A 19367-nucleotide genomic window follows, 5' to 3' on the forward strand; every position below is an offset into this window, starting at 1 on the left:
AGACAAAACAGTGGGATCCAGATTTAGAGCATAGTAAAAATAGATATATTACAAAACCTCAACAGTTGGGTTTTTAGCTCTTTTTATAAGCTTTTAATTGATTAAATTGGTTAGCTGTGGACCAAGGCCTAGGTCACAGTCAAGTTAGGCTCCACAATGAAGCTACAGATGAAGCACCAAGCTACAGATTGGGATTAACTAAATATATTGAAACTTGAGCTGGACAATATGGGGAAGATGTATATGTATTTCTTTACTTTTTAATATAATTTTGATACTGAACATTACTGAATTTGGTCTGAATGACTTACATCACTGTAATTAGCAGCGTTGATCTTGGCCTGGGTGATTTCTGGTCGCTCAGCTGTGATTGTGTAGTTATGCCTGAAGTTCTCACCCTTTTCTTTGTATAGACGCTGTGGGCAACAAATTACAATAAACACATACAATAAATGTCTCACAATTCCTAAAGCGGTTTCAGCTGGTCCACACAGAACAGAAACAGTCACAAAATCAGTCTTAAAGGCTTACGTTCACATACCTCGTTGGTGAGCTTGTTGCTGAGCTTGGCGTGAACTATGTCAGGAGAGTCCGTAACTGATGTGTGCTTAAATGTGTACGGCTGCTGTCTATACTTTTTCTGTAGAATAAAGATGGGAAAAGAATAACAGTTAGATTATAGATTATAATTATAATTTGGTTATATTTGAATGTGAGGCCAGTGCAGTATGGCGTACATCGCTGATCAGCTGTGTTGCATGTTTGGAGCCTTCGATTTGTAAGGCGCCGGTGGCGATCCAGGCCGCACCACGCAGGTAATTCAGATCAGAACGGTAGGCTTTCTGTTACACACACATATAACCACAAAGCATCACTGAGAAAACTGCAAACACAGTTTTTTAATAGCATAGAAGATTATGATGCTTTTAGAATAGAATTTTACAAGGCTTAGATAGAGTAAAGTTTACCTCGCTCTGCAGAGAATAAGCTCTCTTAGCAGCCTGCACATTTAGGTCATCAGGCAGTGTAGTGTAGTTGTGTAGGGTCATTCTATAGTCCTGATCGCTGACCAGAGCCTGGGCCTTCTTAGCATGGGCTACTTCCAGCATGTCCATCGGTAGGTGGAACTGAGAGTGCACCTTAGTAGAATCCTTCTTATATTTGATCTGGAGAGAGAATGAGTGGTTAGATGCTTTTACTTTGTTCGTGTCTAGTTTGAAGCAATCACCAGCCTTACAGTTCTATCCATCAGTATACTCACATCACTCTGTAGATGGCTGGCATGCACAGAGTGGGCGATGTTGATGTCATCCTGGAGTGCTTTCAGCCCGATCATCTTACCCTTCATCTTCAGAAACTCCTCTTTGTACTTTTGCTAAAGGTGAACCATTGCAAAGGTCAGTTACTTCTCAATTATTCACAGAGAAGCAGTCCAAATAAATAAGGCCACTTCACTTACATCACTGAGCACCTCCCCTGAGGATTTGGCAGCCTGGAATGGAATAGCATCCAAGCGCAGCTTGTAGCCCCCATCTCTGAGCTTCATCCATGACTCTTTGTATCGTGACTGTAAGAGAAATTGGTGTAACACATTAAACACTATAAATTAATGAACTGGATACAGGTTTAATATACAGGTGCCTACTGTAACCATATCAGTTGTTTTATAACTCTTTGGGAAAGTAATGTGCTATAATAATAATAATAATATAATGAACTCACCTCACTGATGTTCATAGCGTTCATCTTGGCCTGCACGTGCTCTGGCAGATCTCCTGTCATTGTGTACTTGTGCTTCTCAGTCTCTCCTTTCTCTCTGTACAGCCTCTGCATGATTACAAGATATCAAATGAGCTCTGTCCGTTTAAATGCTTTGGCCAAAAACTAATATTAGCATGTTTTCAAAGTTAAAATACTATGCACTGTTCAGTTCATACAGTTTATCTAATGAAATTAAGCTGCATTAAACATCCATTTTTAAAATCATTGTGCTTATAATATCATTTACAGACACCATTCGGACAAAAGTATTAGGACATATGCTTGCTATTGTCTCTTCTAAAATCAAAAGTTATTGCTGCATCACTGTAAAGGCTGGATTGCATTCAGCAACACTAAGAGCATTGGTGAGACTAGTATGTTAGACATTCAGCACCCTCATCACTTCAACCCTCATCACTTTAACTCATACCAAAAGTACTGGATGGATTACCATCATCAGCTCTATCCCTCCTCTGCCATTAGGATTATGTCTATCTGCTCTCAGAGTCCTATACCACATATACATCATACAGTATTTTATCTCCACCCATTTATATTACATTGAATTTATTTTTAAATTATGAAGAGTTACTTTTAAATGATGCAAAATTCAACACCAAGCTATTGATAACATAAATCATTTGCATACAGTATATCATTTTTCTAAAAGAAAAACAGCCTGTTCTTAATAATAGAGAGTCATTAGGTCATTTTATGATTGTTTTTTGCATATAAACCCATACAAATATCACAAATAGAACTCATGAGAAACAAGTACATAATGCAGTGAAACTTAAATGTATCCTACATTTTGGTTGATTTGCTTAACTTAGTTGTAGAATTTGCTTACGTCTAGTGCCAGCTTATTGCTGAGTTTGGCCTGCACCATCTCTGGCGTGTCCTCCACGCTGGTGAACTTCAGAGCACTAACATGCTGGCGGTACTTTTTCTGGAACACACAGGAGTTACAGTGTCAGTTTATTACTGCTGTCTGTTCAGAATGTGGAGTTATTTAGACTCATAGGAACGGCTCAGGCATAGATATTGCACAGGACATACGCATTATTACACCATATATATTAAAAGCAATAAATATAGACTACTAGTTATGTGCTATTGTGTACTCTTAACATTCCACACTGTGGAAATGTGTTCCATAGAAATATTAACCCAGGCATGTACCCTTCTATTTTAATAGTTCTATTAAAAGAGGTTTTATTTTTGAGTAAAGCATGATGACTGATGAAAGTCAAAGCTGCAGTTAGGAAGGGTGCTAATATCAAATGCAGCAGTATGAACTACTGCTAAAATTAAATTAATTATAAAGGTTTTGTTTTCAATTATCACGTTCAGTGTATTTTAAAGTATATTATGAAAGATTTGAGTTTTTTCATAATGACATGATCTTAATAAACAGAGGCTGAAGGTTGTACCGATTTTTTTGTAATTTGCTGAGTAGGAAATTAATTTGTGGCCAGTCCCTGGTGACCTGAGTACCCCTGAGTTCATAACATGACTTTCCTAAAATATAGTCTTCATCATAAACCTGCCAGTCAAATCTAGTTGGGTTGTTTCCCACTGTCATGTCATGGGATTTAATTGAATAGTTTTATTTATTTAGCCACGAAAAATCTGTGCTTTACATTTTTTTTAAACATATTTCTGTTTTAAAGTTAAATCAAACCTTACATTTATTTGATTCAGCAGCTCATAGAGCTGTAATGTACTATAAGTAAGTATAAACCAATAATATAAATAAAAAATATCTTAAAATCAACTATTTTCTGAATTTAATCATACATTTAACACTCATAAAAAATCACAGTGCACCAAATAACTCTTGGAGTGATGGCAATAAAAAAAAATGTTTTGGTTGACACACTACACACCTTCACTCCCAAGTGATTGCTGATGCCCCCAACTAATATCTTCCTCTAAAATCTACGTCTCTGTTTAATCTCTAATGTAACTCTAAATGCGGTAGTGTTCTCACAGCCTCAACTCTAAAACACTTGTAAAATAAACCTGGCATTAAGAGGAATGTTTGTAATGTGCTAGGGATGTGCTAGTGTGATTGATAAAGAACCTTTACATCAAGTGATGCTACTATAGACCTTAAAAACAGTATTCACACTCACACAGCTCTATTACAAACCTGGTCCTCTGTGGACCCAAAACTGGTTCCTATATGACATTACTCAAAAGAAAAAATTGAAGGAACTTTATCTTTAGGAGAGTGTTTTTCACTAGGTAGATTAAATAAAGTTCTGTTCCAAATTAGTATAGTATGTTATAGTTCACTACAGTGAACATGATAGTATTCAGTTGAAATATATTGGCGCTAAATCCGTACCTCACTGGCGAGATCACTAGCTTTCCTAGCCTGCTTCACATCGAGAGATCCAGTGGTCTCCCAGCCCACACCTTTCATCCAGTTCAGATCTGAGCGGTACTTTTTCTGAGGGAGAAACAGATTCTTAGTTTCCTTGTACAAACATAGTAAATATGCATATCAAGCATGCCACAATACGTCTTTGTTATAAAGGTGCTTGTCTCTTACATCACTTTGTTGGCCGTAGGCTTTCTTGGCCCATGCCACCTTCATATCACTGGGCAGGGTGGTGTACTCGTGCAGGATGGTTCTGTAGTTGGTCTCTGTGGCCAGGTCTTGGGCCTTTTTAGCATGGCTGATGGTCATCATATCAAGCGAGGCACTGTGCTTGGTCTTAGTATCCTCGTACTCTTTCTTATAGTTGCGATCACTCTGGAGCTTAGTGGCCAGAGCTGAGTGGGCCAAGTGAGAATCATCTGTTACATTCTTCACCCCTATCATCTTCCCCTTTGTCATCTCATACTGCTGCTTATACTTCACCTGCAGACCAATAAAAAATGAATGTTAGTGGAGAAAATTTTGGAAGTTAGAATAGAATGTGTATTTTTATATACAAACGTAATGATGATATATCTTGGTGATTGCAATATTAGAGGCTGGGGTGACTGACTGTAGAATGCAATGGCTCCCAGATCATCACACCAGCAGTCATTTCAATGTGTCACTCCACAGAAAAGGCAGGATTGAAGCTCTCAACACAAGCCTTCATAGTCAAATTGACCATTGTTAAATCCCAAACAGAATTTGGATTTGTTGCTAAAGATGATACAGTTCCAGTCTGTAGGAGTCTATGTTTCTTATGTATGACACCAATGGCAACAAAGGTGATGGTGGCTGGATGACAGATGGCCTATATTGAAGACAATTTGTTGAAAGGGCCATTCTGCTTCTTTAGTCCAATGATAAACACCCTCTCATGTCTTTGGTTATATCATAGAGGCCTTTCTAGCAGTCAATGACCTCTCACCAAGACACTACCCAAAATCAGCCTCTAAGAGCCTTTTTATTAGACCGGGGGGGTCTAATCAGACCCCAATTGACATTATTTACATATGTGTCTAAATAATTTTGCATTTCCATTTCTATTACTGAGTTCATTATTATACATTGAGTGTATATTAATGGGAAAGTTGAAATTTTGATTACTCACATCACTGGCAAGATCCCTCTTAGCTTTGGCAGTGAGGATAGACAGTGCATCCATACTCAGCTCAAAGCCCTTCTCCCTCTGGGCTTCCCAGTTACTCTTATATGATTTCTGAAAAACATAGAACACGTAATTAGCTAAAAACTCTTGAAGCCAGCAGTCGATTATTTTATGCACAAATTAGCAAATAATTTAAAAAAGGAATCCATACATTGCTGAGAAGCTCCGCGTTAGCTTTGGCCTGCTTGTAGAGAGGCTCGTCTTTGCTCACAGTGTACTGATGAATGATCTGCTCTGTACCTGCCTTGTATGTCAGCTGAGAAAAAAGAGAAAAGACCAATCAGACGCTTAATACTTAATAGGTGATACTGTTGTGACTTGATTATTTCAGAAAAATAAATATTGGAACACTTTCTATGAATCCTGTATCCATAATGCATTCTAAATGCATTTATAATACATTATATAGCATAACTAATACCTTATAATTATTGTCATAAACTTGTAAAATAGCTCTGTATCTGTGCTCATCTGTAATAACAACAACATAACAAATAACACGTCTTATAATATCTGTTCATAAGAACATTTTACATACTAATATAAGGCAATATGATACATTAACTTTATAATGATGCTATAAATACTTATGAGTTGTCATACAAGCTTACATTCACTATAAAGTAATATATATATATGCCATGTAATTCAGTACAAATGCAGGATTCATAAAAATGTCTTTAAAAAATGTATCATACAAAATGTGATTAACTAAAAAATAGATTTAAAGAAACAGCATCTAACATCACTCTGTAGTTCCTGGCTCTTCTTGGCATGTTGTATGGATGGGGTGTCGGCCACCTGGGTGAATTTTACACTGTCCACCTTCTGCCGATACTTTTTCTGCAAATTGTCAAAGTTGTAGAGATTTCAGTCAAAGACAAATACTTAAATAATCATTCTAAAACACACAACCCTCCACACATACAGTATGCACACAACTCACATCGCTCAGAAGCTCTCCAGCCTTCTTGGCCTGTTCAACATCCAGGCAGCCTTCAGCCTCCCAGCCCACTCCCTTCATCCAGACCAGGTCAGATCGGTACTGGTTCTGTTAGGGTCAAACACCAGTCATTATACTGTGTACTGCATTATAGTGACAAAACAGTTTTTTTTATCTTTTGTGTATCGTTTCCCAGTCTTACATCACTCTGGAGGTTGTAGGCCTTCTTAGCCTGCTGAACTTTGATGTCATCAGGCAGGATGGTGTACTCGTGGAGCTTCTTCCTGTAGTCCAGATCACTGGCCAGGGCCTGGGCCTTCTTCGCATGGCTTAGATTCACCATGTCTTTCGTCAGGTTATACTTAGCCTGAGTCTCCTTTGAATTCTTCTTATAGGCAATCTATGGAAATGTGAGAGAATTAAGCAATTAATTTTATTTAATCATATGGTATAAACCCACAATTTGGCTATTGCCTTCTGTTGGATCTTTTTGCATACTGGGTGTGCCCCCCAGTTTCTGAGACTCACCTTCAGTGTGTAGTGATTACCCAGGCTACCTTAGGTAAACTTGTAGCTCATTATTTATATTATTAACTACCTGGCATCTATGTTGTAGGCTGTAAGAGCAAGCATCATTTTCTTAGCTGCTAACTTAATGTTGATTGTGTGCTATACTGTTTACGCTATAGGATTTTCTCTCTCCATCTAATTTTCTATGAGCTTTTCAGATCTGTATTTTCGAATATATACATGTAAAGCTCTGTAAAAAAAATTAAGAGATCACTTCAGTCTCTGAATCAGTTTCTCTGATTTTGCTATTTTTAGGTTTATGTCTGAGTAAAATGAACATCATTGTTTTATTCTATAAACTACAACATTTCTCCCAAATTCCAAACAAAAATATTGTAATTCAGAGCATTTATTTGCAGAAAATGAGAAATGGCTGAAATAACAAAAAAGATGCAGAGCTTTCTGACCTTAAATAGTGCATAGAAAACAAGTTCATATTCATAAAGTTTTAATAGTTCAGAAATCAATATTTGGTAAAGTAACCCTTAATCACAGTTTTCATGCATCTTGGCATGTTCTCCTCCACCAGTCTTACACACTGCTTTTGGATAACTTTATGCCTTTACTCCTGGTGCAAAAATTCAAGCAGTTCAGCTTGGTTTGATGGCTTGTGATCATCCATCTTCCTCTTGATTATATTCCAGAGGTTTTCAATTTAGTAAAATCAAAGAAACTCATCATTTTTAAGTCATCTCTTATTTTTTTCCAGAGCTGTATTTCATAGATGAACATAAAGGGCAGCTGACATGTCCAATGTGTGTTAAACTAAAACAAATTATGAGTTATGAGTGGTTGTATAAGGAATGTATTATGAATATTTACCTCACTGTTCAGCTTCCCCACTTGGAGACAATGGAGGGTTTTGGAGTCACTCACATTCACACCCACTGCTTTGTCCTTGTTCTTTACAAACAATTCCTTATATTTGATCTGCAAGATTAACCCACAATCATGTGATACTTATTTGATATTATCTTTACCTGCTAGTACACAATTATTTTAATCAGTCTGGGAGTAAAGCTACACATTAAAGCAGAAGAATTTATGTTGTGAATAATGTAATTATTTGCTTACATCGCTGGCCAGATCTCTAGAGGCTTTGGCAGCTTTTAAGGTCAGTGTGTCCGCACCAACATCATGTACTTTAGACTTATTTTTCTCCCATTCCTCTTTATACTTAATCTGTGGAGATCGTGATCATGGAGAGAGTCAAACACGCAATAAATACATCGAAAAAAAAAACACACTACATACTAAACATATTAAACATGTATGTTTATGTTATGTTATGAACTTACATCACTGATAAGCTCAGCATTGGCTTTGGCCTTCTGGAGCTGAGGCGTGTCTTGAGCTATGGTGTACTGGGTCTTAGTTTTCTCATAATCGGCTTTGTAGTTCACCTGCATCACATCACAGTACATAAAGTGAATATGCTTTTTATGTTATTTAATATAATATATATTACATAAATGTAACAGACTTTACTACATGAAAAGAATTCAGTACTTACATTGCTCAGTTGCTGAGCATTGATTCGAGCTTGAATGATATCTGGAGTGTCTGTCACCTGGCTGTACTTCAGCTTGTCAATGTGCTGTCTGTAATTTTTCTGTACAATAAAGAATGAATTAAGTAGTTAAAGTGTTATCTGTATGAATCAGCAAAGCCATGTCGGTATCCTTGACCCACACTGTTTACCCTAATAAGTTAACTTGTAATGGCATCTCTCAAATATGTTATAAATAAACTGCATATAGATGGTGCCAGTAGCCAATGGGAAAGAGTTTTGCTCATCATGGTTGCACTGTCCAAACATAAGCCATGCACTAAATGCTTGTTTCTCAGGTCACTCAGTCAATTACTTAACTGAAGAAACGTCACATGTTTTTACACATTAAGTAAACTCACATCTTTCAGAGGCTCCAGTTTCTTCTGGGTCTGGTAAGATGGGGTGATGTCAGCTGGGTAGTTGTACTCCCCCTGCTCTGTCTTTTCCTGCTCATAGTCTGACTTATATGCAATCTAAAATAAAAAAATGATCTGAAATAAACATTCTGTATTTTAACATAACGCAAATATTTTTTCACAAGAAATAGTGTAATGCAAGAGAAAAAACTGTAAAATCTGTGCTTTAACTTGTTGCACTTGTAGGACATGCGCATTTGTTTATAACAGTATGTGAGCAGCACACCACAAAGTAGGAATAGCAGTAGAATAACAGTAATGAAATCTTACGTTACTGGCCAGCTTTCTGACTTTCATGGCATGTGCAGTTTTCTTGTCCACTCCAGTCCCCTCATAATGACCCTTCATGTGACTGGTATACTTCTCCTTATATTTATTCTGCAGTCAAACACAATCATTTGAGCATTATTGTTATGCCATATGCCATAGAAAAAACACTTTTAATTTAGGAATGTGAAGATTTAGTTTTTTTACACAGTAAAAACACACTATAATGACAAAAGTATTGGGACTCCTGCTCATAAATTGTTTTTCAATACTTCTCCTGCTTTTTTCAACTGTGCAGGGAAGGCTTTCTACTGGATTTTGAAGCATTGGTGTGTGGATTTGATTGAATTCAGTAACAGGAGAGTTAGTAAGGTCAGGATGTTGGATGATCACTACCCCACTTCATTATCTTTTGAAGTACAGAATGATTGGATAATTCCAAAGATCACAATTTGTACCCCTCTAGCCTACACAAGCCATTAGTCATTGTTCCAGTAGCTTTATGTTTGCCTGCCTCAGGTGGTCCTATTCTATTGGCATAACTTCTCTACAGGGGCTTGTCTTTGGCAGCAATGGATGTAATTTAAAGTAGCTGAATCCGTTCATTAGAAGATGTGTCCACAAACATTTGGACATATTAAATATCTGATTTAATAAATAATATTTTATATCTACATGACAGGACATTGTGATAGTGATATTAGTGTAGAGGTATTCTACCTACTCTAGATCATTACTACTTTAGGAATGTATGACAGTGAAAGCCAGTGGTGAAACAGCATGAGCCCTGCATAGTAACATCTCCTTTAAATATAGAAAATGCTCTCACTGTCTAAGCAGTCCCATCACAGATGACATACTCACATCACTGGTGAACTGGGCGATCTTGGACACATTTTTAAACTGGGGTGTTTCGCAGTAGTTGATGCTGTGTCCTTTTGTGTTCTCAAGGTCCTTCTTGTATTCAACCTGAAAGAAACAGATTAAGAGGTGAAAATAGCATACTTATAGCACTTACAATCATAAGCTAATACCATACCTTCACACATTTCACACAAGTGACACAGCAGTACTCTGTAATTCCTGAACAGTGACCTTCACACTCCTCACACAAAAACCTCCACGCCCTTTAACCCCTAAAGATAAATCTGACTCAGACAGTGGTGAGGAATCATCAAGTATCAACAGAGGCATTTCATCCAGTGTCTAGGTTGCCATCTCTGGACAGTGACATCGTGTTTATGGGCCATTTGTGTTGTCTGTCTCCATGCTTTGCGTTCCCTGTGAGTGAAGCTGAGCTCAGCAGGAGAGTCATGTGAAAGATGAACACAACGCAGGCCTGGAGCCTTTGTGTCTGACAGAGCTCACGGCTGATGGCTTTTTTTAATCATTTCTGTCATCCACAGTATTATCTGAAGGTCTGGTTTTAGTGCTAATGCTTGTGAGAGAATGACAGGCAAAGTCGATGGCCTGTGACGTATGAGGATATGACAAACATTAAGCGCTGTAGGCTATAAGCTATAAGTAGACCTGTCATGGTAACTATTTTTGGTTGGCCGATATAGTCTTAGAAATAGAAATAACTATGATTAACAATATTACTGTCATTTTAAGAAAGCTTTATATCACTTATATTATAACATAATGTTATTCTTATATCTGCTGTTTTATTTTTTTAATTAGATGAATTCATTGTTTTTTATTTTAGTGTGTAGCACTTCGAGATGCATACTGTCTGTGGAAAGTGCTGTATAGTTTAATTAGTATTATCATCATTATCAAAGTATTTTACACATGTACAATGGCTTACAACTGTCTGTTTTATTAACTATATATATTTTTTAATGGCACACCACCTTTAAATCTTCTTGCCATGTTTGGTATAATTCTGGTGCAGTTTTGTTCTGAGTAAAGCGTTAATTAAAACACTCAGAAGCTCACCTCGCTGACAAGCTTATTGATCTTGCAGGCGTTCTTCAGAGTCAGGTTGTCATCAGTTGTCAGGCTGTGATAGGCAGAGGAGCCCTTCATCTTGTTCAGGTCCTTCTTATATTTCAGCTACAGGATAAAAATGGATAGAGGGAACAAGGTTAGTGCTGTTCAGGAACAACAATGTTCACGTCGGACTGCATTCTTCTGGTGGGAACAAACACTCGAATGCTCACATACACACTCCGGGGGTAAGACTATATCTGTCTGTTGGGAGCTTTTGGAGTGACAACACTGGATTCCTGGCTGAGAGTCATGACAGGAAGATTGATTCCCAAAACCAGGAGCAGAGATCCCACCCAGAAAAGGCAGCATTGAGAGAAGAGTGTGTTTTTAATGGATATGGCCCAGTAGGCCTATGAATTACATAAATATATTTTCTTATAGAGAAAGAATGCTTAAGATGATAATTCCTATTGAGAATAGTCATTAAAATTCTTATGTCTGCATTAAAAACTTATTATATACCAGTTGTCATGGGACTAGTATTGTTTCTCATTACTTTCCCCAACATCTGCCTGGTTGACCTGTGGGATTTGAATGTGTTGAATTGCGTTGAATTGAGTGGATGTGATTTCTATCAGAAACTTAATGATTATGACTTTTGGCATGCCACATACTAAAAGTATGTACTCACATCGCTGGCAATGTCATTGGCTTTCTTGGCTATCTGGTATCCAGGAGTGATCATAGCAGGAAAGCTTCCTTTGCCTCTCTGCTGCTCATATTCCTCAGTATAGGCATGCTGAGAGGACAGACCGATAAACACACTTAATAAGGATGTACAAAACTTACAGAAGATACCATTAATGATACACACACTACACTATCACCACTATATCATCAATTTGTCCAAAAGTACTAAATTGAGCTCCATCATTCCAGAGGACACAATTTCACTGATCAACAGATCAATGAAAGCATGGTGCCAATAGGGTTATGCTTATTGGCTCCAGAGTGTGATATTCTATGGCAGTTTGCAGTACTTCCCCACAGGGAATAGATCAGCTATGTCAGCTCTGGTTGCAAATTAAAGCAGCTGAATTAATTACGGTAATATTATGGGCTGTCCACAAACACAGTTTATGATGAGTGCACTATGAACATCATATTCAAAAGGTATGAAATACTGTATGTATTTTAAGTAAATTATCAAATATATGAATAAATAACTATTTCAGAAAAAAATAGGTTTATACTGTTTTGGTGCTTTGTATTGTGGGAAGAAGCATGGCTGTTTGCAGGCATTACTTCTGTTAAATTCACCACATTTCATGTTTTATATATTGTTATATATTGTTTATATCTTGTTATCTTACTGTTTAAATACAAGTTGTAAAAAGCAATAGTACTATACAGCACTATTGATCAATTTGGCACAATAAAGCAGATTACCTGGCTGAATTTCTCAGCATTTTCTTTGGCAAGCGCAAACTCAGCAGCTCCAGCATCTGTACTCGCTTTACCCTTCATCTCCTGCTCATACTTCTGCTGGTACTTCACCTACACAATATAGATAGTCAACTTTGTGCATTTTGAGACTTATCAGTGTGAATATCATGCATTACATTCAATGCATTATATGAACTTACTTTGCTGGCCATTTCATTTGCTTTCTTGACTGTTTGGTATCCAGGAGTGACGTGGGCAGGGAAGCTTCCTTTACCTCGCTGCTGTTCATAATCTTCAGTGTAGACAAACTGTTGACCAAGTGTAAAAATTTGTAGATAGATTTCATTTCATTAACAGTCGGTGTAAAAGTTGAGGTAAGATGAATGAATGTGAGAAGCATTGAGCAAAGTAAGATTGAGCTTACGTCGCTTGCAATCCTCCCTTGGCTTTTAGCCAGGAGCACTTCAGGGGAATCTGTCACAGTGGTGTACTTTGACACTCTCTCCTCATGCCCCTTCTTATACTCCACCTGAAATAATATAGCACTTACATCCAGAAACTTCTACAACTGCTAACTCTGTTGTTCAGAAATTTACTATAGAAGCAAAGCACAAAGCTCCACACTGGATGCACACTATGTGGGGTTGCTTACATTGCTAGCAAGAGTATTTGCTTTCTTGGCCACTTCATATCCAGGAGTTAGCATAGCAGGGAAGCTGCCTTTTCCTTTGGACTGCTCATAAACCTCTGTGTACTTCACCTGTTAATTCAAAGCAGATTGTTTAGGTAATATGTGTGAGTACAAGCTCTCGAGTCATGCAATATACCTTAAAACTGCACTTTTATTAAGAGTATATTTATCATGATTAACCCTTGTGTAGTAATTTTCTATACTCAATAATGACCAAAACAAACTGAAATATGAAATCTGAAGTGAGGGTTTAGTAAATAGATAATATAATTTAGAATATAGAATGTTAGAATAATTAGAATCTAAAATTATAGAGAATTAACAGTAACATAAGTGTAATACTTTTTATTCAATCTTGTGGAAATGGTACTTTTAAAACGGGTAATATAATCTAGGTCACCACACATTATTTATCTGTTAATGGACATATGCAAATTCCTAAAACATTATAGGTGCAAAATGCAAAAGAGGTAAGCTCATTAACAACATAGTACAACCACAGTGTACACTGACATGCCACATGTCACAGGACGGAAAGTAACATTGTGCCCAATGATTTTTGCCTAGTCCCATGGAAGCTAAAAAATGCTGCACTGACCTCTGTGATATGTGTGTGGGTCTTTCTGAATTAAATGTGGATGTGATTTTTGCCAGAATCACTTGTCTGTTTGCACAGCAATTGTAACAAGATGCTTCTGGTCACGATCATTATCCACTGACCTGTCCACTGTGAGTAGTATGTCTATAATGCCTTCTGCATGTATTCCCTGTACATATTTGACACTTTGGATCACACAACTTTTGAAATTAAATATTCCATCCATCTGCCACCCATATCAGGCCTTGCTTAAACTTTGGCCATTAACCAATGTGTAAAACCTTACAGCTGTGGGCATTCACAAAGCATTCATGATCAATTTACATACTGACATCCCATGACTTTTGGCTAGTCAGTGTATGCAATCAGTACTTTTGATTATATATGTAAATGTTTATTTTTAATAAAATTAATTGTATGTTAAGTGTTGTGGGAGTGTGGAAGAAAGTGTTTATACATCACTAGCCAGTGAGGTGCCACTCTTAGCGTGCAGGATTCCAGGTGTGTCAGTCACAGAGGTGAACTGTGTAACTCGTTCATCATGGCCCCGTTTGTACTCCACCTAAGACACAGTAAGCAGAGGTGCATGAGTTTACTGGTCTCCCACGGACTGCAGACATCACATTGACTTCAGTATTCACACACAGCTTCGAGTGAGATCACTTACATCGCTGATGGTCTTCTGTGCTTGACTCATGCGAACTATCTCCTGACTGGTTACACTGCCTGAGTACCATGTCTGCTGCTCTGAAAACCCTGAAGACTGGTAAGCCTGGGGGACATTTCAGCGCATGGATGAGATCCTTCAATTCAGAAGTCCTGGATTTAACATTAGAAGAGCTGATCTGAAAAGAAGTGAACTGATATTTTACCTGGTTGGTCATTTGGCTGGCCTTGCGGGCCTGCTCAAGTTCCTTTGATCTCATGTCATAGTGGAACGTGGACATGAAACGCTCACCCTCTTCTCTGTATTTAATCTGAAAAGAACCACAGTGTTAACACTCAACACAGCTCAGGACACAAAACATTGAGTTGGCCTGCATTGGTACCATCTAAAACACGTATCTGTACTACATTTCTACTTGTTTTAAGCAGAGCAACTGTTCTTTACATTGTGTAAACCTTCTGTGAGATGTGGACCACCGGGAATGTTTGAAAGTACTTGGAATAAAATCTATTTTCATTAAACTAAAAGATAATTTAATAACATTTTAGCCTACTCTTGTAAAGTTACCATTTTGGTGCTACATTTTCTTTGATAATCATGATAATTATGTTATCAAATGTATGATTTATCAAAAAATAGATGGACCTGACCGCCATCATTCTTGTTGACCTTGATCTTGCAAATTGTGTTTTTTTTTAGCAAAGACAGCCAAAAAAACTGTTTTACTTTAGTTACTTTTTATTTGTTAAGGATATTTTTAAATGTTTATATTTCAATTCCAATCTCGGATTGCTTGTTTTTAATAATTAAAAATAATTATATTATCATTAGCCTATACAAGTGGTGTATAATCTTAAAATGACAATAATTTAGTTTATTGCAACAATTTATTGTGCAAACAAAAATGCCTAGATAGTAAGTCTAAACAAAACCTATTTCTGATGAGAAACATGGCCTTTGTTTATATCATGATAGCTGAACATCACCTGGGTAAATAAACAGTGTTTGGGTCATTCTGATCCTTAGGACATGAGGAGTATACAGAATATTAAGACATACATAATATATAGTTTAAATGGCTTTTATGTGAGTTTATAGTTATTTTTTCACTACATACAACTACATACTGTAATTACATACTGTTGCCACGACTACTGAATTATTCATAGCACATACTAAAGTAAAAGTTCATTTTCATTTCTGAACCTTAATTTTTAAAGGCTCAACATAATCCTAATGTGGCAGTGATTAAAACTTGCCAACCTCTATTATTACATATCCCTAAAGCACCAATCTGGCTTGACTGGGGAAGTAAATTCTAGTTATCATATAAAGATAGATATACAAAGTAATGCCGACTTAGAGCATGTGGCCAGTGCTATCTTTTCAAGTTGGAAAATGATCTGTGTTCATACAAGTCTTTCCAGGAAGTGGGGGAAAGATGTGCACGATGGAGTTTTAATAGGCTACGTTCAGGAGCTCTGCAGAGCCCAGAGAGCATGTAGACTTTTAAGCACACTGACAGACAGGAGCAGGTGGCTCTCCCAACATGACAGAAAGAGGGAGAGAGAGGGAGATAGAGAGAGAGATATAGAAGAGTGAGCGAGGAAGCAAAAGCATAAATTTAACCACCAAGCGCATAAAGCAGAGCAAGAGGGGTGTCGTGTCTCTGTCACACTACAGAAATAGCTCAGAGACTCAAACCCCATTCCAAACATCTAGAGTCACAGAGGGCTACAGAGTTCTCCTAAAAACAGCTTTACAACCCTCTCATAAAGAAGAAGCTTACAGATAAATTACCTTAAATAAAAAAAGAATGTTTCAAACTTTCATTTATTATTATTTTTTGTGCATTCATTCTATTATATAGACAGTCTATAAAACACTACTTATACTCTTCTAATAATAATATTTATTGCTGCATCATATAGGATTAAGACCACCATAAAATATTATTACTGTCATATCAAACTTCATAACTGATTATCTTACATTCATTTTCTTTTGAACCTTTAAAAACACCAAACCTTGATATGGGTAAACATTTAGGCCAACAGAAATGGTCCAATATTACTTGAAATAAAATATACTAACACTAAAGTTCAGAGCAAGTTCCTTTTTTTAAGATCTGATTTTTTTTACAATAATAAAAACATATTCCATATACATTAAATAAATATATAAAAGACTTACTATCATCAACAGCTAGATTATTACATTTTATACTCTTTAATCTATTAATTATATATTCAGTTTAGAATACATCTCTGAATAAATCATGATGTAATGAAACGCACAATTACCTTTTTATTTCAATATGAACACCATATGTGTGTAAAAAAAGGACACAGTAAGAAGAAAAACACAGCCAGGAGCATCAGTGAAATAATCACAAGCTCACCTCACTGACAGCCTCTGCCTGCTTCTTAGCATTGATGTTGACCGGAGTTTCATAGACGCTGGTGAAGGTGTTGTTCCGTGGATTATGTCTGTGAAATACCCACAGATTCACAGATTATAAGCAAAGCTTATAGAAACTTAAGGGGTCAGTAGTTTAGAGGCAGTGTCTAGTAAAGAAAGCATGGTTGTACTGTTTACAGTGATGGGACAGACCCATCTTTGTAAAAACCGAGAAACAGCAAAACCAATGCTTCTATTTACCAGTACAGAGTTTTCCATAAAATGCAATGAATAGGCATCATGTACTCACACTTGACAATACGGTCTCTTCTGATGGCTTACAAAATTATTGGCAGTTAGAACCATCTTACAGACCTCACAGTGGAAGCATGCTTTGTGCCAGTTCTGTTTATGTGAGAGAATACAGACAGAGAAAGCATCACCACCAACAATGTAGCTATGTTTTAGAAGTAAGTTTTGATATTATAACTTAATATTTTACAGAGACATGGTTAAAAATTTAGTATGGCCATAATATATACTGTTTTTTTTTTACTCTTCTTAAGCAAACTAAATCTTTAGCTTGTCTAAACCAGCATCATCACATATAAAACACAAGCACAGCAGTCTAACTAACTACAATGTACTTACTTACTTACTTAATCTTAAATAAAAACGTTTTTATTTTAATCATGTCTTTGGATTACAATATATGCATACTCAATTGTTACATGCACTCAATCTTACCTGACTAATGAGATTGATCTTCTCAGCTGGGTACACCACAAACCCACACCTGGCACAGTTTTGAATATTCATGTTTAGTTTTTCCCCACTGGATCCGTCACTACAGAGAAAACCAACTCGGCATACCAATTCTCTAAAAAATCAGTAGCTTTGGACAGTCCACAGAACAGGAAGGCAAAGCGTCCCAGTTAGTCCCCTGTTCCCACTTGTGTCTCACTCTCTGACCTGTGTTAAACTTAGCTCTGGTCTTTCACAGGCCAGCTCTGTCTATTACATGACCTGGATGCAAGGTCCCACCCCTTATTAGCTGCTGTCAGTCAGCTGAAAGCCTGCCCAGCTGTCTGTTAGTTAAGAGGGGGTCGAGATGCTACTGGATGTATGTAACTGAATACTAAATTTATTGTTATCTTTTGGGCAGCTTAGTCACAGCGGCCTCCACATGCCCCAGATGTACACAAAAATAGAGGAATGACCTAGTGCTTGCTAGGTGTATGTGTAATAGCGGCATTACCTATATGCTTTCTTTGACCATGCTCTGTCATCGTTGCCGTTTTTAGTCCGTCCAAAAGCAAAGAGAAAGAAAAAGAGAAAGAAAAGAGAAATTTATACAATTAATTTACCACTCACAAGTAGGGATGCAAAATGATATTGGTATTTTATTTTAGTGAACAACCCTTGCCAATATTTAGAGATCACAAGTGGGCAATGGCCGATATATAAGCCGATATTTGGTTTTCTTCACAACACAACATAATTTTACCCATTTATTCACAATAATAAGGATACACATTAAGCCAATTCCGCTATTCAAATAGTTTAGTACTCTGAACTTAAATTCCAATGGCTCAAACAGTGAATGTTTGAAACACTTTTACATTTGGAAAGTGTGCGGTGTAAAAAATGTTGTAATTGTTGTAGTGTTATGTGCTTGCAAACCAGTGAATCAAACCCTATATTGCCACAGGGAGTGCTGCAAATATACGTACGTACATTAATTTGTGTATATTTAAATCTTAATTAAAACCTTAGAGATGAAAATACAGTGGATGAAACTGAGACTCTGCTGTGTCTGTCCGCTTTTATTTAACACACTATAATCTATGACCTTACAGAGTTAATGTAATATGACTCAATGAACTACAGTAATACTACATTGATTACTACATCATAAGGCTGGGTTTACGGCAGCTAAAGCACATTTGAATACGGATGAGTTTTTGAGATTAATAAGCTACATAACCTACAATATTAATTATTAATCATCAAGCAGGAGTGCCACAAATATGTTCTGGACTTCGAATTGGACATTCAATTTTTTTTATACTTACTTGTGTGCTTAGACCTTTACGGCATGAATTGTATTTTTTGGGGAAAACAATCACAGCACTATTTGGGAGACTTTTGAACTTTTTTTCAGACCATGTTTTTTTTTTTTATGATCCACTTGTATGGCTCATTGCATTGGTCATAGGTATGCCTTTTATTCATGTTATATATTTTTTTATGTAACATTTAATAAAATGTTATAAAATAATAAATACATAAAAAATTAAGTTGTGGTATGAAATAACTATGGCTGCAACAATTAGTCGATATAACTGTTGATTATTCAACTTTGTCGACTACAAATTTCCTTGTAGATTAATAGTTAATTTGTAACAGTACTGCATTACACAAAGTGCTGGGGACAGAAGTACAATAGGACATGGGTAAATGGCTCACTCACACAGTTTACACTCAACTTAGCCTGTGTCTCCAATAGTGCCTAAACTCAA

At 36.8% G+C, this 19367-nt stretch overlaps 1 protein-coding gene across 2 annotated transcripts in view; it reads right to left on the reverse strand.

Annotated features, from left to right (window-relative positions):
• LOC103040909 (nebulin-related anchoring protein) overlaps positions 1-17841 on the reverse strand; it is a 23052-nt gene extending 5211 nt beyond the window's left edge. The window contains exons 1-34 of one of the 2 annotated variants that reach the window (XM_049464583.1): positions 17593-17841; positions 17156-17250; positions 16847-16934; positions 14651-14755; positions 14446-14550; positions 14236-14340; positions 13142-13249; positions 12914-13018; positions 12690-12797; positions 12493-12600; positions 11735-11842; positions 11059-11166; positions 9973-10077; positions 9112-9219; positions 8785-8898; positions 8387-8485; positions 8172-8276; positions 7948-8055; positions 7696-7803; positions 6506-6703; positions 6307-6411; positions 6105-6203; positions 5512-5616; positions 5304-5411; positions 4322-4633; positions 4115-4219; positions 2612-2710; positions 1723-1827; positions 1460-1567; positions 1262-1375; positions 969-1166; positions 738-842; positions 542-640; positions 312-416 (exon numbers count right to left, since the gene is read on the reverse strand). In XM_049464583.1, the coding sequence (XP_049320540.1) occupies positions 312-416; positions 542-640; positions 738-842; positions 969-1166; positions 1262-1375; positions 1460-1567; positions 1723-1827; positions 2612-2710; positions 4115-4219; positions 4322-4633; positions 5304-5411; positions 5512-5616; positions 6105-6203; positions 6307-6411; positions 6506-6703; positions 7696-7803; positions 7948-8055; positions 8172-8276; positions 8387-8485; positions 8785-8898; positions 9112-9219; positions 9973-10077; positions 11059-11166; positions 11735-11842; positions 12493-12600; positions 12690-12797; positions 12914-13018; positions 13142-13249; positions 14236-14340; positions 14446-14550; positions 14651-14755; positions 16847-16934; positions 17156-17250; positions 17593-17664 (3927 nt within the window). In that variant the 5' untranslated portion in view covers positions 17665-17841. Of the gene's footprint in view, positions 1-311; positions 417-541; positions 641-737; positions 843-968; positions 1167-1261; positions 1376-1459; positions 1568-1722; positions 1828-2611; positions 2711-4114; positions 4220-4321; positions 4634-5303; positions 5412-5511; positions 5617-6104; positions 6204-6306; positions 6412-6505; positions 6704-7695; positions 7804-7947; positions 8056-8171; positions 8277-8386; positions 8486-8784; positions 8899-9111; positions 9220-9972; positions 10078-11049; positions 11167-11734; positions 11843-12492; positions 12601-12689; positions 12798-12913; positions 13019-13141; positions 13250-14235; positions 14341-14445; positions 14551-14650; positions 14756-16846; positions 16935-17155; positions 17251-17592 lie in introns of both variants that reach the window. The other variant, XM_007259249.3, reaches the window with a different exon arrangement.
• Between the last annotated feature and the right edge of the window lie 1526 nt (positions 17842-19367).

This window comes from Astyanax mexicanus, chromosome 15 (assembly GCF_023375975.1).
Source record: "Astyanax mexicanus isolate ESR-SI-001 chromosome 15, AstMex3_surface, whole genome shotgun sequence".
NCBI lineage: Eukaryota > Metazoa > Chordata > Actinopteri > Characiformes > Acestrorhamphidae > Astyanax > Astyanax mexicanus.